The sequence below is a fragment of the Hippichthys cyanospilos genome, chromosome 9 (genome assembly GCF_059441005.1).
Source record: "Hippichthys cyanospilos isolate Australia breed blue-spotted pipefish chromosome 9, RoL_Hcya_1.0, whole genome shotgun sequence".
In the NCBI taxonomy this organism is placed as follows: Eukaryota; Metazoa; Chordata; class Actinopteri; order Syngnathiformes; family Syngnathidae; genus Hippichthys; species Hippichthys cyanospilos.
Window position 1 is genome coordinate 21,614,311 of NC_142377.1, and position 25,746 is coordinate 21,640,056.

General features: G+C 41.8%; 1 protein-coding gene across 3 annotated transcripts in view; it reads right to left on the reverse strand.

Annotated features, from left to right (window-relative positions):
- Positions 1-25,746, reverse strand: part of cacna2d2a (calcium voltage-gated channel auxiliary subunit alpha2delta 2a) — a 134,793-nt gene that overhangs the window by 75,887 nt on the left and 33,160 nt on the right. For all 3 annotated transcript variants that reach the window (XM_088422675.1, XM_088422674.1, XM_088422673.1), the window contains exon 3: positions 19,979-20,095. In XM_088422675.1, coding sequence (XP_088278801.1) covers positions 19,979-20,095 — 117 coding nt within the window. The remainder of the gene's footprint in view (positions 1-19,978; positions 20,096-25,746) is intronic.

A 25,746-nucleotide genomic window follows, 5' to 3' on the forward strand; every position in this document is an offset into this window, starting at 1 on the left:
ACTTGCACACGTGGTCCAGCAGGGGGCCAAAGGTGACGGTGAGGGAGCGTCTGGTTGAGTCACAGTCAGGATTTGACAGATCATCATAAACATGCCCAAACGGCTGCCCGCTCTCTTCCCTAACTTATTAGCGTCGACCAGACATCTGAGAGAGTGAGCGAGCGAGAGCCAGAGCGCCCAAGGGCGCCCTTTTCCTAAAAATAACAACATCATTCAAGCTGTTACTGTCTCTTCGGCATCCCTGTAGGGCTTCAACCTTAGAGGTGACCCACCAGAAAGAAATTGCAGAGAGGCCATGTTGAATTTGCAAGTGAAGCACGCGGAGAGGAGCCCCAACCAAGATCCAGCACATGACTGCTCCTCTAGCCGGCGCGTCTGGTAACAGGTTGTCTGAGCGACCTGCCCGTTTTCCAGCGGATGGGGGGCGGGGGCGGATGGGGGGCGGGGGCGGATGGGAGTGGACGCGGCATCAAAATGCAGGGCATATGTCTCCTTGATCAGAGGCGACAGCAATACACACACACACTGCGGCAGCAACACGACCAAATGAGATGAAAGCTGACGCGTGTCCTCTATTTATTGGCCCCATAGTTCAATTATCTGCCATTTGTGTAACAAAAAGTCTGATTATGCAGAGTATTCCACATGAATAAAACAATGGCATGGGCTAAAAGTCCTTGACAGAAGTCACAAAAATGCTGTCGCGTTCCGTCGGGGCTTGAGTTATTACTTGAGTTTTAGGCATAAACACACACTGTCACAGGAAGGTACTGCCTGTGATATATAGTGTTTTGCGGATTGCTATTTTTGGAGAAGCCATTCATTCATTTGTGCGGTGCCACAAGATGGCGGTAAATCCCTAAATAGGAATCGGTCCCAAGGAAATACGTTTAGGCGGCTCGGTGGTGCAGTGGTTAGTACATCTGCCTCATTGTTCAGGGATGAGTTCAAATCCACCTGGTTCTGGCCTTCTTGTGTGGAGTTTGCATGTTCTCCCCGGGCCCACGTGAGATCTCCCCGGGCGTCCTCCCGCACTCCAAAAAACATGCATGGCAGGTGTGCACGGCTTATTTTTTCCTCCATCAGATTTAGCATAATCAAGAGTTAAAAGGTTGGTTTTGTTTTTTCCTCTTTTGTATGAAAGAGCACATCTTAATTCTTGGGATATTTTGAGGAATTATTTCATCCGAATGTCATGTCCTACTATCAACATCTGAAAAAAGGAAAGCGCGTATAGCACAGAAACTGAATTTGTGCGTGTGTGTTTTCCCCCCCACATCAAACGCTGGCCATGCCCTGTTGACTCTTTCGTCATGGATGTCAGAATATTATGATGAAGGGAACAAAACATTTACCATGACGGCCGACTTTGTCAAGTGCGGCGCCAATTTCATTTTTTACCGAAATAAATGTACGGCAGACGCTGCCCGGAAGGGAGGCACACTGTCTAAAGACATATGGCGCATTATTGCTGTCATTCTCCGGGACAGAGTGCGGCGTTTATCGTCAGGGCGCCGTGTTTATGGCCCTTTTATATCCCGCCCACCTCTCCCTATTCTTTGTATTGGAGCAGCTTGGCCTGCCTCGGTCTATTTGCTCCTCTACCTAAGTAGATCGGTGACCCGCACCACTATCACCCCCAACCGGCGGGTGCCACGGCCACCCTCGTCAAATCTGTCGTTGGCTTTCAGTCGCTTGTCTTGCTCTGGGCTTCCAATTTCATTTGCTTTCAATCTGCTGTAATTGCTTTGAGAGACATCCGCGTCTACGTGCATTTCCTCCCTCGTGTCTACGCCAAGGCGGCGCGGCGGGTCTCGTAGTTGACATGTCCGCCTCGCGGGCAAGAGCTTCTGTGGGTGAAGCTAAACGTTTGTATGTTCTTGCCGATGTCTGTAGTTTTTCTAGGGGTCCTCCCGTTTCTTTCTCCGGCGTTCCAAAAAACAAACATGATGGCCCCTTTGAAAACTCGGAATTGTCATATGAGCGTATGCTTCCTTGTATAAATAAAATGCAAAAAGCCGTCAAAGCTGGTTATTCGTGACATATTCAGATATGGATCGATTCAGAGCCGAGAAGTCTTTTTATTTATTTACTGTGGAACAAATACAGAGTATGGAAGTCAGTGCAAATGGGTGATCTCTGAAATGTACGCAAAAATCTCAATATAAATACGCAAACCATTCAAACTTCATCATAAAGTTGTGCAAATGGATTGTTTTCTAAACGGACTTTAAATCACCTACACCGGTGGTTCGCAGGTCCGCGGATCACCGGGGGGTCCGTGAAATAATTTGTGTTAGTCATAAAAAACTTGACTTCATTTTATTTTAGATTAAATTGTGAATGTATTCATGACTCTTCAGTACAGCAACCAGTTCTAGCATTTTAATATATTTTTAAAAATGTAATAAATTTGTCATTTGTCAAATATACTGTATATATAGACACAAATTTTTTGGCAGAAATATGTTTGGGGAAAATTGACCCAGTTTGTTATGAGGAGGCGAGCACTTTTTTATTTATCTTGTACACTTCAGTGTGGCTGAAAAGTCAGAAAAATACTTGTCAAATTGAATCTGTTCATGAATAAAAAGGGCAATAATGTTTGGCTTAAACGTTTTGTTTTTGTTTTTCAGCAAACATTTGTGATGGGGGTCAGGAAATTTAATTTAGAAAAAGGGGTTCTTGACTCCAACTACTTTGAAAAGACCTGATGTATACCATAGAGAGTTTCCATTGATGGTAATTTTGATGAGGGTGGCGGGTGGCAAAAAATAATTAAATAAATAAATGTGAAAAAAGATATATATATATATATATACATATATATATACATATATATATATATATATATATATATATATATATATATATATATATATATATATATATATATATATATATAAAATGTCTTTTTTGTAACAAATGCAACACGGCTGCGTTATTTATGTTCCAAGCATACAGATCAGCTCAGTTTCCCTTTTTTCACCAGATATCCTTTTTTTTTTTTAATTATTCCAGTCCGAGAAATGACAGGATTAGTTGGGGTGGTTTTTAAACATCTGATCGCTATCGTCTTCTCCTGGGTGAACAATTAATCCCCCTCACTTGCCTTTTCCTCTTATCAAGCCTTCAAACCTCCCCATTCCTCGCATTGGGGTTTCATCCTTCCTCCATTCCTCTGCTACGCCCTCCTTCATGGCCTCGCCTTCCCAAAGGAGCTTTTTATTCAGAACACAGAAATGGAGCTAAGTGTCCTGATATTTATACACCAGCAAGTCTCTCGCTGGGGAATATCAAATCATACCATGATGTGTTCTCTGTAATCGCTAGTCTTGTATAACTATATATATATATATATATATATATATATATATATATATATATATATATATATATATATATATATATATATATATATATATGTATGACATTGAGCAGTCAAGGGTGTACACGACATGGCCTCTCGCCCGAGCTTAGATGCCAGCACCCCAGTGAGAAATAGCGGTCTTGAAAACCAATGAACGGATGCATGAGCGCATCTTCATTCGATTGGAAAGTTCACATCAGATTAGCCAGCAGTGCAAAGACAATGAGGAATGCGCTTTCATGATCATAAGCCCCTATCAAATGACGAAAAGCCTTTGGCTTCAGATTAGCGGTTTTAAAAATGTCACTACTTTAGCAGGCCGCTTTTACATTTGATGTCTTTATTTGGACACCCGCTTCCGGCGCGGCGCGACTTGTCTCGCTAAAGTACAGTTGGAGATAGGGGCGAAAACGTCGTGTTGAATGACGAACTTGAAAAAAAAAACGGACTGGTCGTTAACGCCATTTTTAAGGCAGGGTTGTAAAAAAAGTGTTTGACACCACAGGCAGTCATATAACATACTATTGGAGGAAAGTGATGTGCGGGATTTATGCTGACCGTACAAATGCAATAGTGCTGACAAGAACAAGGGGCCAGGGCATACAAGTCGGTATTATTATCAAATTATTCATAAATCTAATGATTTGCGCATGGACGCTATATTACAAGAATTACTCGGGTTACCATGTTACTGAATGTATCTCTTATCAGGCCGCAAAAGTAACAATTTGATACATTTCATATACTAAGTCCGTCTTTAATTCATTGAATTGTGAACATGTTACAATATAAACGCGAAAATTAAAGTGAAACAAAGAGGATGGTTAATAGATATCTCAGTTCGGCACATGTTCAAAGGGAGTAGGAAGAATTACAAAAACCTATCGAGTCCCACCCCTTGTTTTTGTATTTATTATTACTCATGTCATATTTAGAGTAATGTAATGTATGCAAAAAAAACATAACACACTCCTCTAAACCGTTGCAAAATCTCAACAAGTTCTCATGTACGTATGTCTGATTCACACATTTTTGTAACATAGCCTTTTCAAACAATTCTTTAAGCGTAGCAAATGCTTCATCTTTTTTCAAATCCATTTTTGCCTAAACACACTTAGATTTTTTCTTTCTCTTAGAACAAAAAGAGAATTGAGGCAAAGTTGGTTATTTTATGCTTTATAGATCTTTTGTGCAGTTTTGAATTGGACCAAGTCATAGAATTTGAGTGTTTAATTTGATACATTTTGGAGTGGTTGGTTCTACGTATTTTCAATAGTTGATCATTCGTTTAATGTGAGCCAAATATCACCACAAAGTAAATAAGATAGAACAGTAATAATGGACTATAATTCCTTGGTTTTATGAATAAACATGAATATTTTTCTTTTATAATTTTCAAATGTAGTTTGACAACATTTTGCATCAATTACAAAACCAATAGATTTACTTCCAGTTCTTCCTATTTTAAGTCGATCGACAGTGATTTTGACTGTTAAAAATAATAATATTATAATAATAAATAATTAGTTTGCATCGAACCAGTTTTTGAAGCAATTCGAAGTGTTGAAAATGACTTGCTTTTTGTTGCCAAGAGGGATTTTGTTTTCAGTAAATAAAAAGAACGTTAGGATCTTCATAACAAGCTAGAAATCAGCATGAGTTCCCTCACAATAACATTGGTCAGTAATTTGCCACCTTTGACAGTTTTACAGAGAAATAAAAACCAGCTCGAAAACAATACAAAGCGATGGATCGCAAGGCGGAAAAATACAAACTGGGAGACAACGTCCGAACGCGACAGAGAAGCGTAACCTTGACAGAGAGAATCTCCTGACAAGCATCTGCCTCCTATAATAATTTGGAAATAATCTCCATCCACAACGGCCCAGCAGTCTGGCAGAGTAAATGCTCTGCGCCTGATCGATGGCTGCGATTCGACCGGCTGCCGCTCGCCGCGCGCGCGCGCGCGGGTCCCGGCATCGATCTTGCGACTTCGCTCCCTCTGTCTTTCCGTCTCTCACACGCGCAGGAGGAAGAGGAGGAAAGACATAGGGAGGAACTTGACCTAAGGCATTAAATTTATCTTTTCAAAGGTGGGACCGCATGCACAGCTTAGCCCATAGAGATCTGAGCTGTGATGTCGTTTGTGGAGGTGCGGCAGGGAAGAACATGAGGACAAGGCTCAGACGCACTCTGCGCACAAGCGCTTTACAGCGTTAACTGCCAAAGCGCAATCAACCCCCGCAATTAATTGACTCCTAAATTGTCGACCGTTAACACTCATTTAAAGGAAAAAGATGCTCTCCTTCCCGCTTGAAAGGGCCACAGCTGAAGATGGTCACGTGATTAAAAAGAACATCAGGCTGTTTGTTGGACTTGCACAAAAAAAATCATATATTTCATATTTTTCAACGTTTGAGGAAAAAATACGTCAATAAAATGATAAAAACGCCAATAAAATTGTTTTTCTATACTTATAGTCATCCAAATAGTAAATACTATCAATTGATATGATGAAAAACAGCTTGAAAACATTCCAATAAAAAGTACATGCTTTTAAATACATATTAAATATTTTGCTCTTTTCCATACCTGGACTTAAATGTCTTTCAATCCATTTTCAATCAAGCATAACACAAATCTTGATCTCGCATTCTACAATTTTAGTCAGTTAGTTTTCATTTCTTTATTTTCATTATCAATCTATCTAACTTTGCTAGTAACTGATTTTAAATGTAGTTTTAATTACAGTATGCAAAGCATATTGAAATACATGTGTATGAAACGCACGATGAAACGAAACATTTTACACGGTTTTCTTTTTTCGCAACCCTGCCAAAATGCCTGCTTGCATTCAGACGAGGAAAGGGAGAATAAATGGAAACAGGAAGAGAAATACGGCTATTACCGCAGACGCGGTCTTTCAAGGTCACTATTTAAAGTCTCCTTTATCGTGTCCTTTACTGTCTCTCGAAAGAGGGAGCCGGCACCCCTGAACCCAACGCTGCCGAAGGCGAGCTCCTATCTGCCGCCCCTCTTTCCTCCTCCATGGCGCACCTTTTTCCCTGTCACTCATTCCGCACTCCGTGCCCCGTGGTCACTCTGGCTGACAGCTGCCGTAGGTCTTCAAACACAAGCTTAAATTAAACGGGTGATTACCAAGTAAACAGGCCTTCTCCCCCGTATAGCGGCGAGCCATCTGTCATGGGGGGGGGGGGGGGGGGGGGGGTAACCGGGCATTGAACCGCGTCTTCTCTCGGGCCGCTAATTCATTGGCCTGTAAGGAAAAACTCCTGCCAATCATGAAAAACGTTTGGCCATTATGTTATGAGAGTCTGACAGAGTTATGACGGGCTGTCAAGGCTCATGACAGTGGGGAGGAAAACAAGGAATGAGGATGAGGAGGCTTAAGAAGGGGGTGAAAAAAAAAGAGGTCAAGAAGGCAAAGCTGGTTATTTAGGAGGCGATGAATTCCATTTGCTGTCGTCCGAAAACCACTTCATAGTTAGTCAGGGCTTAGTAAAGCACCATCACGGTTTACCTCGTTATTTATGTCCGCGTGCCGAGTGATTGGACATTACCCCCGGACCTGAACGGCCGTGATGTCATTTGCGCTTGTAGATAGAGATGGCGCAACGTAAAACCTCAAACATTGTGTCAGTTGAAGCGGGGGGTCTGGGACCTTACAGCCTGCCCAATGTTGACATTTTCTGCAAAAAGGGTTGCTTTGAACCCTTCTATAAAGAGCAATTCTAAATCTGCATTAATGTTGAAGATTTGGCACATATTTTAGTATATGACCTCAAGATTAACAATTTGATCTTGACATTTACCTTGTACACCACATGACATTGTTTCGGACATTTTATTTTATGTTTTAAACAGCAATGAGGAGTCAAAATATCCATCCCCTTAGGCATTTATGTTATGTTTGTATCATCATTCACATTCCCTTTCCAACAATACCTCTTGTGTGAAAATAGACACAGTAGTACTTGAAGTAGGGTTCAAAAGAAGGCGGCCACGCCCCTTTTTCCTGAAAAAGAGAAAATTGGGCGGCCATGGCCAGCAAACCCCTGTTCCTATTGGCTAATCTCAGATTTAGTGTCGCACCATCATAATCAACAAGCACACTTGTTTAAATAAGCTTGGTTATTTGGTAGTGAATGACCCAGAGGTTGGAACAGTCTTATTTGCATGAAAACCATATCACGTATATGTCCCGCAAACAAAAGAAAATCTGGTACGTACGCTGAAAAAAGTAACATAGTGAGTTGCATTAATTGTATTTTCAGAGAGTTTAAAATCATCCGGTTGAAGATACATTCACCAAGTAGAATTATTGTATGTTTAAAAAAGTTCGGTGAGATGGTCAGATGGTTCTTTTATTCAACACCCTTTTTTCAGTCTAATAAGATCAAAAACAATCTATGCAGATTCAAATTAAAATACTGAAATGTTGAATTATTTACGTCTGCTAACTCCTTGCAATTTTCCAACAACGCACAATACATATTTATATTTTTTGTGTGTGTGTATATATATATATATATATGTTCAGAAAAAGGTAGAAACGATTCGTCTGTCTGCATTGCATGCAATGCAGTGCATAGAACTGTGTATTTTTCTGGAACATCATCCCGCTTTCAATGAAAATACTTAATCTAGCAGATAGAAGAACGTGCCCTGTGGGTAGACGCACACGCACGCACACACATACACGCAAACAGCACAAAAGGCAGGTCCGCACCACAACTGATATGGGCCAAAGCAACAAGCCGAGACAGACTCCTAAACAGATTCCACGTAAGGCGCAAACACAACAGAGGAGAACTGACAGCGCGGTGCAAACCAATGGAAAGAAGGAAGGGGGGAAAAAAATAATTCAATCTGCAGCCTCCTGCTTCAATCAGCCAGTTAAGGGGAAGAGAAGGCGGACGCGCGCGACGCCTTTCCTCCCCATAGGCAGGGCGAGGGCGGCGGGCTTCCTGATAAGCTGCGGCCGAGGAAGATTAACTGCTTGCTCAGACGGAGGAGGAAAATAAAAGCACGGCGCCGACCTCTGATTTCCTCGGCCTCCCTGCGTCAGTGTCCTCCGCGTGTACATTAACATGATGGGAATGTTTAAACGGCGCTCGCTTTGACGCCGGCTCAGAATCACCAAAGCCACATGACCTCTAAATCCTCGTGCATCCCGTCAAAGCTTCCATAAAGGCTTTGTAGCCGAAATAGCCGTGGGTGGCCGGTAGCCTTAGAAGGCCGCGCAGTCGCCGAAACCAAAGTGTCACAGTTTCCCGCGGTGAAAAGAATTGACTTTTTAAACAAAACTAGACTCCCATAGAGTTTGGAAGGCGAAAAAAAAGGTGTGAAAGTTTGCTGAAGTGTTATGCAGTGTCCTGCCGTATATTCAGGTTGCTCTTCAAATTCATGTATTGGCCAATTTTGGTTTTTTTCTTTTTTTCTCACTATCAAATCTTTGAAAAATCGATTAGCCTAGCGATCATTCCATCAGATAATCGCGCAATCACACCCTCCATTATTTATCTTTTAAATCTATCTACTTAAGTTGCATTTTTTTTAAATAATCTACTAATGTATAAATGAGTGGACATAACTACAAAATACATATATATGCATTTTTAGACACAAACAAAATGTGTCCATTAAAAATGTTTGGCATTCGCGATTAGCATTAGCACGCCAGCGATTACCTTTTAAGGCCAATAAACATTAACGACCAGTTAATTTGCACATAAATAATGTTATATGTACAGTACATATTTAATAGTCTTTAAAGCTGATGCTTCAACACCATTCCAAAAGTAAACTTGAGAGAAGAACTGTCTGTTAGCTATTATGAGTGTTCTTCGTCTTGACTAGTAGGCTAGGCACATTTTGTGATTGACTGCTCTCTCCTGGTTAATATTTAGATACCTAAAATTGAGCCAATATACAGTAGATTTTTATGTTGTGACAGGTTATATTCTGGGATAATACAGCTCTTGTGCTTTTTGGGAAAATCCATGTGCTAATATTGTCTTCAATGAACTACTAACTATTGAATCAGTAAGTGTTTTTAAGCCATCTGGCCACTAGGTGGTGCAGCAAGACAAAGAACGGAGCAACGTCAAGATGGTCTTTACATATTTTTTTCCGCCGTACTTTAGTTGTATGCTTTGTTTTACACTTTGCAATGATTAAACAGTTTAGTTTTGTCACTTTTCAAAAATTGTTTTAACATGTTTTTTTCAGGACTTTTTGTCCCTTCACACCATTGCCACACTACAAGAAAGATTTGTGCAGAAATTGGTGGGACAGATGTGGTTCCGGCAGAGCTGAGGCACATGTTTTAAGTCGACTTATATTTAAAGTAACCCACTGAATTATACCCAGCCTTGGATACTATGGTGATCTCAAATCTGCCCCCTGACCCTCCAGAACAACAGATTTAGCTTGTCATTTCGCAATACTCATTACATCAACGGGAGCACAGTATGATTGAACAGTATGATTGGTGACTTTTGTGGCCACCGCCTATCTTGAGGAAAATGTTCTTGCCTTTGAATTACCTATCATTTTCACATAAATGCATGATTGTTTGATGGAAAATCCACATTTTCGATATATCCGATTCCGTGTTTTGATTTTTTTTCTGTTCACGCGGCCGTAATGCATATCTCAATTGTGCCCCCCGAGAGCAAAACAATGCGAACTGTCAAAATAACCACGCCGTTTAAATCCAGCCTTATAGTACATTTCAATTAACTTTCAATATTTATGGACATTAGACCACAGAAAAAAAATGTTTTTTTCCTATTTCACATGATGACTAGCATTTTTGCAGCCCATGGCTTTCTCCAAGTTTTATGTTTTAGCTGTGTACTGCCTTGCCTTTGGACTTCTCCATTTCAGCCTGATGATTCCATCAGGCACACCCGTGAGTCATTGTCTTGACACAAAACCGAAAGCCCCACCCGGGTGAGAAATGTGTGTTTTATGCGGCTCGGCAAGACTCTGCGCATAAAAGGCACAAAGCATGCCATTTATATTCATTTGTCTCTGGGTGACGGGGAAATGAAAGAGTGAACCAGCTGCTGTTGCTACTTGAAGAAGTTGCTTGGAGAAAGGGGGGGGATTTGTTGCGATAAAGGCGACGTTTAGATGCTGGAGCTGGAGAGAAACCACCTACCTATACGGGCACGTAAACACTTCCATATTGTCACTCCGATGAATAGTTTTGCGCGAGGCGGGAATATGGCATCTGGAATGTGACATTTGTTTATAGGCGGGGGGGCAAAGGCATTCAAATGGAGCTGAAAACGGCGCATTCAGAGCTAAAATAAACATGTGCGATGAAGATGTGAAGAAAAGCGCCCAAGGCAATGAGCTGCCACCAAGCAGATCAGGTTCTGACATTTTGACTAATGTGAAATGCTGCCAAGGGGACAGTGGGTGGGATGTTGTGACCTTTATCGGCAAGAAGCCATAGAATGACTTAATACCATACAAAACAGTAATCCGGATATACGGCCGTCTGCCTTTTTAAAAACAAGGCGCCGTGACCCGTCGCGGTGGGCGTTGCAGTCTGGGATGACGTCCCGCGCGATGTTGCGAGGGTGGCCTCGTGACACATGCGCAGCGGGCGGCCGGGAGAGTGACGCCATTGCAGGTGTCTGGTGATTTCTTCCTTCAAGGTTAAATGAGCAGTATCAATCTCTCAAGGCTGCGAAGAAGGGCTGAGCCACATCGATGGTTTTCAAATGTTGTACACCGCCCCCCAAAAAAAGATTTCTCTCTTCTTGTACCACCGTCATGACCAACATTAGGATAAAGCAGCAAATATAAAAATACATATATCAAATGCTTGAAATTGCCACAAATGTCTTAAACTGTTCAAACAGGTGTGTGTGTGTGTGTGTGTGTCTGTGTGTGTGTTAATAACGGCGCTGCAGGTCGTAGCAGATGGCTGCTAATGGGAGTTCATAGATCTGAATGACAGGGGCATGCAAATGGATCGGGGGCAGGGAATTATAGGATGCCATGTGCAATTCGGTTGGCAAGATATCTTCGTTGATGTACATATGTTCAATAAATGCACCTGCCAACATGCCTTTTAATACTGATAAGCAAATGGCATATAGGTTATTCCATATTTGTTTCTTCTACCGGTATATTGGTAGATAGGGATATTTTCTGCAGGAACTGCCGTGTCTCCTGCAGCTGTGTGGTTTACAGGCATGATGACCTAAACGCAGGCACGATGACCTAATCACAAGATGGAACAGTGCAGGGTCTGTCGAAATGTTCCTGGGAAAGAAGATAGCAGTGATTGCATTTGACTGACAGTATATGGACTTCCATCCAGGTCCCCCGCCATCAGAAACTGAGTGTTACCTTCATGTCATAATGTCTCACCTAACCTTTTAGGGCAGCAAGTGGTTTTGTAACTAGGGTCAACCCTAATGAATAATAGAGGGACGAACAGAAAGTGTAACCAGTTCGGAAGGAGATCTGAGAAGGTGCAATTTCCTGTCCGCTCTCCTTGTGAGTAAAAGGCTCTTGTCTTCCTTCTTGTGTGTTGTTTATTAAATGTTTTCGGTTGCCTGAACCTGAGAACTTGTCCGGTTTAGAGTCGCAGAAAGTCCTAGGTGACTTTTATGTTGCTGAAAACATGATCCATAGTATAAATATTTTTAATCTGGCTGAAATGAGGTTCACTGAGGCTCATGTGATGTGCTAATAACATTAACTGTAACTATTAGGGCACCATGTCCAATTATTGTTACATTTTGCTTTTGAAAAATGGCTCAGGTTTCTTCAGCCATTCAAAAAACATTCACGGTAGGTTCAATGGACTCCAAATTTTCCATTTGTGCGAATATCACGGTGAATGGGTGTGTGTCAACTTGTGCCCTGCGACAGAAAAGCAACGAGGTCAGGGTGTGATCAATTTCTCACCTAGCTAAGCATAGGCTCCATTCATCAACCTCCCAATGTGATGACAGGTAGTACTGTATAGGAAATGAATGAACAGACATCAATCATCAGATTGGAAAGTTGTGCCTAATTTTGTGGGCTGTAGAGTGCGATTTAAGAGAGCCAGATGAATCATCAGGCAGCCTTCTAACAAAGATTGTGGAAAATGATGATGGGGAACGTTGCAAACCAACTCACACAACGGCGTTGATTACTCCAATGCCAGGCTGACATTTATGGTGATAAATGTCATAAAAATTGCCAAAATCACCATGAACTTTGGTTTCCAGTCCTTCATATTCTTCATGAGGAGGATGGTAATGACTTTGGTGATGCATGCCTGAAATGCTTCATCTAGAACGACAGCATCGCTGTCTTTTCGATCTGCCACACCGCCACTGATACTGTCAACGTTTAGTTGAAATTATAAAGCTAACTCATTTGAATGACAAAAGACATCAGACATTGTCTCGAGTGACCTTTTCAGTTGTGCCGATAGCGATGCAGAGACATTTGAAACACAAGATTCCAATCAATTTCAGCATCAAAATTGACTTTCAAAACAGTGGCTAAAGGAATAAACATGTCCACAACTGTTTTCTTCATATTCTGTGCTCCATTTTTCGCTACATTGAAAGCAATGTGATGGTTTTTGTCATTGGCGTGACGTAACGGTTCCTCGTCTATTTTTATTGAACTGGAGCTTGTCCTAGTTCTCCTCCTCATCCCTGATGGGACCACAAGGTAGTAACTGCCTCTGCAAAGGACAGTGGAAAATGAGAAACTAAATTACTTTGCTCGAACCCACTTTTTGAAATTGTTTTTCTGGCGCCACATATTGCTGCATGCCTTTTGCGTCTCATAGTGCACGCGTGTTAAATCCTAACTGGCGATCGGGTTGATTAATTATTCAAACTAGCTGACCTCCACGGCGTCATGCTTAGGTGCACTCATTACGGCGCTCTTGTAATTCATTAAAATGCTCAGATGAACACGAGCAACGGCGAGGGCTACCGGCTAATACCGATGGACCTGCTCTGTCTTCAGGAGTTTGATGCCGAGCGGGTCGATCATTTCAGGCTGGAGATAGGTCACTGTTTACTTATGCGCTGATGAAAATCATTGAATGATTCGTACGGACTAAGCCATGCTCTTGCAGAGAAATAAAACAAAATATGAGTTGTAAGTTGTAATTATACAAACTGGCCTATTTACTCACACTTCTCTTCTGAGGAATTTACCACTAAGACTTTCTTGAGACAAAAAAACAATAATTAAATTAAAAAAATAATAAAAAAAAAATCAAGATTTTGGTGCATTTTCTGAAACATCTGAAGATGCCACAAGATGGCGGCAAAGGTTGGTCTCAATATGAAAGCCGGACAGTAATTGCTGTCAGAGCACAACATTGAAGCTACATCTGAACTAAGAGACAAGAATAGCATGTAGGGGAGGAGCTACATTTCGCTTGTGTTGTTATGGAGAGTCTTTGCCACATTTGGATGCACTTCCTCTGCACTTATTTAAAATGCATTTTCAAGAGTACTGCTGTAAGGTGACTATGATACATGATATTAAAATTAATTATGGCAAATATGTTGGAATTGTGTTGTATTTTAGAGGAATAAACTAATCTTGAAAAGAGCATAATGTTCACTGAAATATTCAACTTTACAAGGACAATGACCTTTTCACTAAACCATGCAAGAGAAATATTTGTGCAGCTAGGATTAGCTGACCCTGACAGGTTAGCGAGTTCAAGACAGCCACTTTCATTCTTTATGGTTTGGCCTCCCTTTATGTTGTAAATTTCTTCCACTCCAAATACCGATAAGCATGTTGAACAAAGAACTGTTTCTTTTGTGCGTTTGGGTCTGGTTTTCATCTTGTAGGTGTTCACTCCAATGAGCGAATAAGAATCTTCACTTTCACGTGTCCCTTCACACTCTCTTAGAGAACACTCGACTGTTCTCTTAAAGCTTCAAATAAAGGAAACCTTAAATACAAGACTTTTTTATCTATTTCCGACTAAATCCTAAAAATTCCACAGCAGTACCTAAGGTAGAAAAGCACTATATCAGTAAAACATTTGATCATGGCGTCCCTGGTAAATACTGCACATACGCTAAAAAGACGAACGAAACGACATACTAATATTCAGTATACCTTTTAGCACAAGTTGAACTAGAGTGGATTGAGGTTGCGGGGTTGTCCCTCCATCAGAGTGAGACGCCACCTTTATTTGTCACTGATTCATGCCGACAGCGGCCACATAATCGCCCGTCGCCGGCGGTGTGATTCAGTGTGTGTACACCAGCTGCCGGCTAAACGCTGCTGCTGCTGTTGTTGGATGACAGAGACGCAGAAATCAAGTGCTTTACGTGATTTAGGAAGCTTTTTACGCACCGCTTTGGAAGGATTCATGAACCCGGCTGGAGGCGTTGCACAGCGACATGCAGCAGCAGCACCGAGCTGACTGAATCGATGCGGGGCAGTTAACAAACGCAACAGGAAACAAAAGCCAGGAACGCGGAGGACCCGGTGGTGACGAGAGCTCATCAGTGACGTGACGGAGGGGACTTCAGTTGGAGGTCCGCTGGCCAATTTCAAAGTGTGTCGGCTAAATGTAGGCAATTTAAATGAGTTATTTGTGCCCATTCAATTAAAAGTCAAATGGTGAGGTGTCTCTAAGGGAAATCCTGCTGGGATAACGATGCTGCAGTGTGAAGCTTATAAGGCGAGCTCGACAACGGCACTAAGTTGAATTTTATCTACACTTTCGTAAATACTATATAGTCAACAGAAAAAGGCAGAGGATCACAGGTGTCAATCATTTGGGGGCTGATGACAAACAAGTCATGTGGACCCAGTGTCATAGGGTAGCAGGCGTGGCACTTGCCTAACTCACTTTTTAGTCTTGGGAAAACCAAAGCGATTCACAGTCCACCTAGCATCATAATCCAGACTGGCCAGACATGGAACATTTTATTTGCTTGTACACTAAAACGTAGAATGCCTGCAATCCACCCGATGCGAGATTAAACAATGGAGGACGCGGACGGTAATTCTGGCCGGATGCCAGCCATCAAAAACATTTTTGGCCTGGAAACGACTGGCTGAATTCTCAATGACCACCAAAGCCCTAAAACCACCACGCCTTAACTTCCCTTTTGTGACAAAAGAGGAGCTAACATTCACAAAACTCACCATCCATATGTCGTTCTTTATATTTTGCACGACATACACGCAGTGTACTGCCCTGCTGCCGCCATGATTTAAATAATACTACTACAACTGGGAACAGTTTTAAATTGTAAAAATAGCACCGTGTCTTGTTGTTTTATTAATTGAACGGTTCCAAGTGTTCTCACCTGTGCCAAGTGTGCACTGTCTTCAGTAAAGCATGTGAGAGAGTCTGTGTCTTAGTGAATTATTAACAGACGTAATATGATGACAGTAACCAGGTCCGTCCCTCCCCATCCCTGACCTGACTGCGTCATCTTGGTTACCATGGTCAGGAGGAGATGCAGGCTCCTGCTATCTGATGGATTAATTCTGTCAAGCACACTTTGGCCGTCCTCGGCGCGGTTGTCCACATCGAGCCTTCCTGCAATCTTTCACAATTACTATCGGCGTCACCATTAAGTCAAAGAGCATCTCCGTCATCTCCGAAAGACAAGTGGTCCCAAACGAGCCAGAATCAATTATTATGGCCTTGCTCACTTAGGCTACTCTTGCACTTCTTACACTTCACTTGTTAATGTTGGAAAAAAAAAAATTATATATACAGTATATGTATTTAATGTTGAAAAAAGGGAGGTGCCACAGTGGGACCTCGCGTCAAGGAGAGAGCCAATACCATTTGTCCAAAATGTAGGAAAAAAATAACCATCTGCCCATCTAACAGCATCAGTCCACCATTTATGTTGTGAAGAAACAACTACATTTTCAGTTTTCTATAACATTTAAATGTCCAACCACATTCCTTCTCGGCAGTTTTGCATGTATTGCTATGAAACACATGGATGCACGATAAAACATTATAGTAATTGATGTGTTTTGTCTACATTTTGACAGTGTCAGCATATATTCAGCACACAGTCCCTGGAAACTGCATTTTTTTTCTTCCGTTGTTGATGTGAAAATAAATAGTGGATGCCAACCGTTAGCGTGTAATTCTCGCAGGACACCAGGGAAACCACTGGACTGTTGAAACACTTTTTGGATCCATGAAAAATAGCGTGGGCGGAACGACGTGTGTCAGTTGCAAGATATTAGCAGCGCTTCCGTACCTCAGAGAGGGTCACAGAGTAAAAGTAAAGCCACCGGTCAATCCGTGTCCGACGTTTCAGATAGTAGGACTACTCTGCACTGGTAGAAATAAAGTCTAGGTGAATTAAGCAGGCAGCACAGCGAGTTTCCTCCCTCGCCCAGAAGGCCACTCTCCCCTGCCAAACACAGATTCTGGCTATCCATTTATGTGGGTCAATCTTGTTTTTCCCAGAAATACTTTCATCAATCGCTTTTAAAAAGAACTCCGCGATTACAGCCTTTACCGACCGCTATTTTAATCTTTTTGCCTGCCGGCAGTCACCTAACTGAAACTCTAGTAAATTTCCCGGAATTAAATCATGGAACAGAAAGACTGTTCATTTGCTCACCTTTACTGTTTGAATCTGCCGGCGTTGAGTACCGGGCATGAATGGAGCAGGCGACGAGCAGCCCGAGGGCAACCATCCTTCGGCTCCTTAGAGCTATTGGGGTAGTATTGAAATGCGTGTAATTGGATTAGGCCGACCTTATTCCCCGCTCTCTATTCCACCGGGCTCTTCAGAGAAATCTCAAGTGAAGAGATTCGACAACGGCGCTTTTTGCGCCGCAGAAGCCGACGGGATCATAACAACTCTTGAGCGTGTTTGCTCACGGCGGAAAAATCTCAGCAGAGGGCCCTGACTGACAGCTCCGATTCATTTTGGGCCGTGAGTGACACCGGATGAGATGGGACGCCATCTGGTTCCGACCGACCCGAATGAACTCGGCGCCCGATCCGACGTAAAGCGTCCACGGAGAGGTGAGGGGCCTCCGGATCAGTCATCGTAAGTCGCGTGGCGTTGTGCGCAGACATGACAGTCTATTTGGGCGGCCTTCTACGGCTTCAAAGAGCTGTCAGAGAAACGCTCTGGTATCGCTCTCAGGTGTGAGCCTGTTGCTCAGATCTCACACTACACACACACTGCAGTGCACAAACACACAGGAAATCCTGCTGATGTCAGGCAGGATTTACATGACACTTTGCTGTTCAAATTCGGACGCTTTAAAAATCGACTTCCCACCTTTTGATGTGATGATGTATTTTGTACAAAAAAAATGTTGTACTCTTGACTGAAAAAGTTCCTTCTCCTTATAAAATCTTCATTGTAAACTTACATTTTAGCCAAAGTCATACTAATAACCTGGTGCCGATTTTGGGTCGCCTCTTGGATCCAGATTTTGGTTAGGTTAAATCCTCCTTTTTGAAAGCAGTGCTCTTAAGTGACAGCTTGACTTTGGGAAGAGAAGCGAGGCAGAGTTTGAATTGGTAACGAATCCATCACACGGCACAAAGGAGAACGTTCAGAAATACGCTCTGACAATTCAGAAACTCGCAGGTGTGCCATTGGGTAATTCCGAATTTTGGAGGTCTAAAATGTAAGCTATTAACTCTTGATAAAGCACATCTACGAAGTGAGTCATTCCAGGTCACAAGGCGTCATCCACATTATAAATCTGAGAAAGGATCAAGACGTGCAAAGCTGCACTAGGTGCCTAATTTTGAAGAATCTAGATCGAAATCATCCTTTTTTTAACAAAGGCATTTTGTCTACGAAATAATTACTATGAACGTTTCTTTATAATGTCAATGACGTAAGTATTAATCCACAATTCAGATTTTTTTTTTTTTTACTGAATAAAAAAACAGATTTAGAGGGTGTTTTCAAAAATGTGATTGGTACTATAGATCATCTTTAACCCGACACCATATGCATTACTTCAGAACTGGCCACTTGGACCGCTCTTAACATTGGCGGTCGATGATTTTTTTCAAACACGTTTTGACAAATAGCCACATATGGAGCAGTAGTAAAAACCATCAGGGTGTCAAAAAGAAGCATGTGAATTTTCACTTTTACATTTATATTCAACAAAGCCATTCCGGCCCCATTTTTCTTTGCCTCCGTTCCCTTTTAGCAATCTTTTTTCCTTTCAGCTGCGCTTTTTACCCAAAACTTTTTACCGCCTCACTTTTGCCTCAGCGCCCTCCTTCTTGCCCGTTCCCTGCTCATTTTTAAATCTATGAATTTCTGAACATCATTTCTTGATTTTTCCACGCCGCAGGGAGACATTCTCATTCCAGACCGTCTCATTTTTTTCTCCCTTTACCACTCTTCACCTCATTTCCTCCCTACCGCCATCCTCAGCGAGTCTTGCGGACATGTGGAAGTTGGTGTGGAATTGATGGGTTTTATTGTAGTATGTTCTGTGCGTGTGTGTGCGTGTGTGTGCGAGGTGGGTAAAAGTGCCAAATCCAATGTCATTCCAAATCCAATCGCGGCCATTGGAGATGTACTGGTTCCCTTTAAGGATCCCAACTGTAGAATAAAGCACGGCCCTGAGAGACCTCGCTCCTCGGGATGAATGTGCTTCATCACCCCCAAACACCGCGTGCTTCTGAAAGATACATACTCTCGTCCTTTTCTTTTTTTTTTCGGCGCAAACTCAAAAATGTCAGTGCTTTTCATTCTCAAGTGACCCTGTCAGGGTCAAAATGAAAGGTTGCTAAAAAGTCCTGCATTCCGAACAGTCCTGTTACATAGGTTCACTTCTTCTGAGCCGGTGCATGATTAATTATATTATTGTGATAAAAAAAAAAAGCTAAAAAGAAAAATGCAAGCTTTTTTCAGTATGCAAATACTATATGCGAAACTAGCCATTTATTCTGTAAATCAGGAAAACAACACTATTACAACACTACGTTGTAATCTTATATTCTTGAGCTAGACTATCATTTTAGTCATAATATTTAAAAAAAAAGTTTTATACTGGAGAAAAAATACATTTGCTGGATCAATTTTGTAGTGTTACGATAATTAAGTCATATTACACATTTTCCATATTAAATATCCAGACAAAAGTAGTCTATTTTGAAGATTAAAGTCATAATTGATCGAAAGTAGCAGAATTTTAGTGAGAGAAATTGGATTCCAATTTCCAGATTCTATGACCACCAATTTTGGATCCTGCTTCTCTGGGTTGCAGGTGAGCTGGACAACATCCCAGGGTCATCACCGAAATGGTCATGAATCAATCGCAGTGCGAATCAATCTATCCATTCTCAATATCACATGTTCTCATTAGGATCACCAGTTTTCTCGCCGAAATATTGCTATGCTCATCCATAAGGTCCAAATGGACTCATCCAAAAAGCTTGTCACGCAAGTTCGGAAGGTTACATTCTTTGATTTTATGGATAAGGTCATTTATGTGTATGGTCACAGATTTGTGTTGCGAGTCTGCCGCATTTATTGTAATGTCATTGTCTTGATATGTCTGCTTCTATTACAAAGTGTTTGAGCATTTCCAGTACGTGCTTACCTCCAAGGCTTTTCTCTTACTGTTTAGCAGCCTGGCAATGTCCCGTGCAACTCTCTCCACGAGGTCCTTGGGGTTGTTCCTCTTGATTTCAAACTGGCTCCTCTTCTCGTTGTAAATCTGCACGCACGCACACACAAAGGGAGAAGCGCAACTCAGGTTACACAGTGCACCTCCAATTGTTTTAAGGGGATAAATAATTTAATCACAGGGGAGCAGCATGCTTGCTCTGAAGTGAGCACACACCACGGTAAACATGATCCACCAAAGAGGCAAGCGGTCTGCCGTCGCTCCCGTGAGCCTCGGCGCAGTGGCATAAGTAAACAGTAAGAGAGATCCTTAATGGCACCACACTTAGCAGGGCAAGCCGCAGTCTGGAACAAATTAGATGAACGGCGGCTCCTTGACTTTACTCACTGTCCAAAATTCTTCAATGTGGCTGTACATCAACTTATTTGTATGACAGTGAACCCGTGTTTCTCTACTGATACATTTCAAGCACGAACTGAATACTGTATGTGTGTGTGTGTGTATATAAATATATATATATATATATATATATATATATATATATATATATATATATATATATATATATATATATATATATATATAAGTGTGTGTGTGTATAATATGTCTGTTAACAGAGAAAGAACAATGAAAGGGAAGGAACATGACTCATGCAGCTTCACAGGATAGGAGACATCACGACCTAAGAACAGAGCAGAACGATCACATACACAAACACGCACACGCACGCGCACACACACGATAATTCCATTATTGTTTGATGTTTGTCACGTTGCTGAACCTTCAGGGCGGCAGCGTTTGTCAATAAAGAGCGACGCTAATTAATAAAAAGGAGGACTTGAAAAGGTGTGGCCAGAGTAGCTGTGCGCATCTGTCTGTTCTCCTCGCGAGCAAAAGCGTTTGTGTCTGTTGCCTTTCTTCTTTACCTGTTGTTTATTAAATGTCCCAGGTTGACTGAACACGACAGAGGACATAACAGTTTTTAGGGCCGATATTATAACTTTTATGGTTAATTTGTCCGTCTCACGGTTTCGAGGTCCCTGGTTCAATTGCAGCTCGCCCCGGTTTGCATGTTCTCCCCATGCCAGCGTGGGTTTCCACTGGGTACGCTGGCTTCCTCCCTCATTCCCGCAAAAACTGCAGTACATTGGAATCTCTAAATTTTCCTTAGGTGTGATTGTGAGTGGTTGTTCAGCTTTGTGTGCCCTTCAAATTGGCTGGCAACCAGTTCAGGGTGTCCCAGCTGGGATAGGGACCAGCACACCCGCGATCCTAGTGAGGATAAGCAGTTACAGAAAATGGATGGATGGAGTGACTTGCCAAATACCTACGCCAACAATCGGGCATTCCACTTAATATCCGATTACTTGATGGGATCATCTGTTTAAAAACAAAATTGAAAAAACACAACATTGGAAATCTGCAGCCGTAATCAGTAAAAGAATCATCTTTCAGTAGAATCCCCATAAATGCATGTTGTACCAAGTGCGCCTGGAAGGTTCTGCACTACTGTCACAGTCACGATTCTCCTGGAGTTGCAAACATAAGCATGTCTTCAAAAATATTCCATATGTCAAAGTGATGTGCTGATGTGCAGCAAAAGGGAAACAAAGGCATCTATTGGCTTTGTACCAAGCTGAAAACTGGGCAGGCAGCCACTGGCCCAGTGAGCTGACACATCTGGTCTCCCAGGTTTGCGCCGCGCCAACCAAGCACTCTGATGAAATTTGCTTGGCCTTGGTCTTATTCTAGCCAGGGCCTCAGGGGGTCACCGATTGCGTTTAAGGTTTAGCTATACGTAGCCAGCTTTTTAAATGTTAATATTGCCGATTATCATCTTAAATAATCGTGGCAGCCAATATCGCAGTCACGATTAAAAATCAATTAATCGTGCAGCCCGTTCACTCATAAAACTCTATTTGAATACGTACGCACCCTTTACCGTACTTTAAAACCACACACGACAACAACAACCGTCAAACATTGTATGTTTAAGTATATGTTGTGTTTTGGAAAGATTGCCAGTGTTAACATTTGGAGTCAATGGAATATTCCAGTTGACGGGCTAAGGGGAAATTGCCATCAATTTCCAGGCTTCATGTTCCTTCAGATAACAAACAGGTCACACAAACATCGAAGAACACATATGGACAGGTAATGCAAAAATACTTAAACACATCTATTCTTCAAAATCTGCGAAAAAGCCATTTTGGCAGTGAATACATATTTCATTCAATCGCAATTGTATCATCAAAAATGATCACAACTATTATCATTATTATTATTGTTTGTTTTTTTTCCCCCATAATATACCAGTCTTTTTGTGAGTCCAGAAATCATATTGGCTCCTCAGCTACATTTTTTATGCATATCAGTGATGACAGGTCAGTATTCTATCTGGGCTCAGTTTGATCAAGCATGACACAAGCGTAATGGAGCCGCCTGCACAGTTTTCCACAACTGCTGTTGCCTATGTTTATTTTTGTATCACTTACTGCCACACAAACTGAAAAGCAATCGCTTTCGCTGGCGTTTTGTACATTGCCCAAGGAAAGACTGTTTTATTGCATTTGTTACTTCATGGTGTTTTAATAATACATGCTGAAAATCCTGCCAGTTACAAGCATTAATTTATCTGAAAATTGTGTGTACACAGTTGGGACATGAAAATCTAATGTTTATATTTGATCTAATTGAAAATAAGTATCTCACATGCATTAATAAAAGTAATTAACAGTGATTTAAAGTGCACAATAAAGTTCTTGGTAGCCACTGGCTGGCAAGGGCAATTATAGAATTACGGAGTAACGGTTGCCTCACCGTGCGACATGTATAATTCATATTCAAACGAAAGTTAACTTTAGAAAGGACAGCTCTATAAATAAATAATGAGCGGAGCCATGTTTGTTATAATAGGACATTGTCAACGCATCGGAATGGGTATTTAAAATATTTGGGCATCGGTGGAGTTTAACAAGCATGTTCATGACTACAGCATTTAAATGGGAATGTTTTAAAAAGGACAATATTTTGTGACATGATTATGACAAAGTAAGTCAAAAATGTTGTCTTTTACTTGGGTGGATGATACACTAGTTGTCAGCGCATCTACCTCAAACGAGTTTAGTGAGGTTGTTGGTACACAGACTTACAGTAGGACCCTGACGTCGAATAGCAAATGCAGGCAAATGCAAAACGGGCATCTCTGATTTTCAAGTGGACATCCAAATTCTCTGAGTTTTCTGACATGCCACCTACATGCACCACATGCACTGATCCGCACACCAAGCGACAAGCGCAACATGATGAAGCGCTAAGAGTTAAAATGCAATCTGTGCATCAGCTCTCCTTAATAGAGCACTTTGCACTCACTTTTAAAGTAGCGCCGCCCCGGTGCAATGAACTGTGCACTGCACTGTGTGCTAAAATTTGAGAACGCTGACAAAAACATATCAGACATCTGCTAAAACCGCTAAATGTTCAATCTTATACAACAGCATGTTTCGTCTAATAGAAAAATAATTCCAGTCATTAAAAAAAAAAGCAAATAAACACCATAACGTGACTGTCTTGTGTTGCCCATTAAAATTGCAAAAGAGATTCATTTGCTCTTGGATTAAAACGTTGATTAGTGTTAATCAGTCATCCAGTTGGCTTGAGGCGGCGAAGCCTGGGCAGCATTCGACGCCGGCCTGTCATTCTCTGAGGGAACGGCGATGACGGCCAATCAGACCTTCTGCTGCTGACACTTTACACAGGATATGACACCGGCGACTGCCAATTGCCACCAATATGCTTTCGTTGGCACGGAGGACGCAAGAGAATGAAACTCGCACATCGACGCGCTCCGGGTACAGCTTGTGCACATCGCACGCATTCTGTCATGCTCGTCATTAAGCCATGATGACGGCTACCAGTGTGGCAAAAAATCAAGAGTGCCGCCGTAAACACACAGATGGAAAAACAGAGGGTGATGGCATGCCAGAAAACAAGTTAAAAAAAATGTCCCTTCACACGCATCACATTCCATATTTGTATTCACAAGATGTTGCTCAGAAATTGATCAAATTCAAATTGACGTTGACATCACATACAGTGTTCCGGCACTTTCCACAAGTGATACATTTCACGAGAACCCCGAAACGCACGAAATTCTCACAAGTAGAAGTTGACTTTGTTGAAGGGGGGGATTTAAACCTCTTGAGCCAGAATGAACCCCCTCTACCCTTCTAAACAAACTACACTTAATACGGCGTTCTATTTAATAAAGGTTTAAAATGCAAAATTAAGAATAAAAACTGGCGCTGTGAATCCTTTTACTTCTGGCAGAAGAAGAAAACTGACTTTGTCTCTTTAAAGGGAACCGTCATTCATGAACTGTTCACTAAAATAAGCCATTCCACCGACTGGCTTTTTAAAAATGATTTTTAAAGCTCTTTAGTTGAAATTAAAACCAATGTTTTGTTCTTAAACTCTGAGATCAGTGATATGTTGCAATTCAAGTCATACAAGAGTTTAAGTGATGGGAGATTTAGTTTTCTAATATATGATAAGTACATCAGGCATGTTGGGAATTGTGCCAGGTACTGCTTCAATTAGGTACGTGGAAGTCTAAAAAATAAACATTCAATCACTTCCAACCTCCATGAGCCGTCACCTTACCGTGGCGCACGGTTTGCATGTCCCAATGATCCTAGTAGCTAAGTTAGGGCACTGAGTCCCTGGCAGGGTCACCCATGGCAAACAGGTCCTACTGTAGGTGAGGGACCAGAACAAAACCAGCTCATAGACCCCTCTGATTCAGTTCTCATCTTTTTTTTTAAGTTTTAGGCACTTGGTTATTTTTTTCTGTTTTAGACTAAGCTGTAACCCGTATAAACGCTGCAAAGATGAATTAACAGTTGTTGAAAGTTGATTGACATTGCTTTTTTTTCTTTTGTTAATGTTTAAAAGGACGCAGGCTTATGTATAGTTGTACAGCTTTTAAAGTAATAGTCTTATTTATAGTATAGTATAGGGTAAGGTAAGGGACACAGTCTATATATGCTCGGTGACTGTTGGCCAATCTGGGGCGGGCGACAATTTTCTGATCCAAAATTAGCTTCAATTGGCTCCAGCTCATCCGTCACCCAACTCGAGTATAGACACGTTATGTAAGAAAACAAACAAAAAACAAAAAGACGGCGGGTTATAGTAATGTACCATTGCCGGTGACGGAAAATATGAGATTATAGTCATAGCTCATTAGTATTACGTTGCAGCAAGCGCACATTGTCGTCTGCCGCCTTTAGTTAGCTACACATGCTAACACAGTTGCACTCCTTGTAGAATTAAGTCTCCCTGACAGCCTGTGTACATGTTTTCCCACTGCTGACACTCATCATCAGTCTGTTTTTCTCCCTCTGCTGTCTCATTAAGGCATACAACTCTTCCCCAAAACATGACATCAACTGTAGCTGTCAATGTCTCTGTGCTTCCTGCGTTATTTGTCTGGCCTACAGCAGGACTTGGCTTTTATTCAACTTCAAGAAGTTTCTGGTGTGCTGTGTCTTTCGCTGCTCTTGGGGGCCGGAGGAAGCCTGGGCCGCTCACTGATATTCCTTAATGACGCGGCATCCGTCTCTGTCAAGCAGCCGGACGGGGCCCTATTGTGGCTGACTTCACGGAGAGATAAGCGGTCCTCCCTCCTCAACGCGGAAGGACGACCACATCAACACTAACGGCTCTACCGCTAAAAGGAA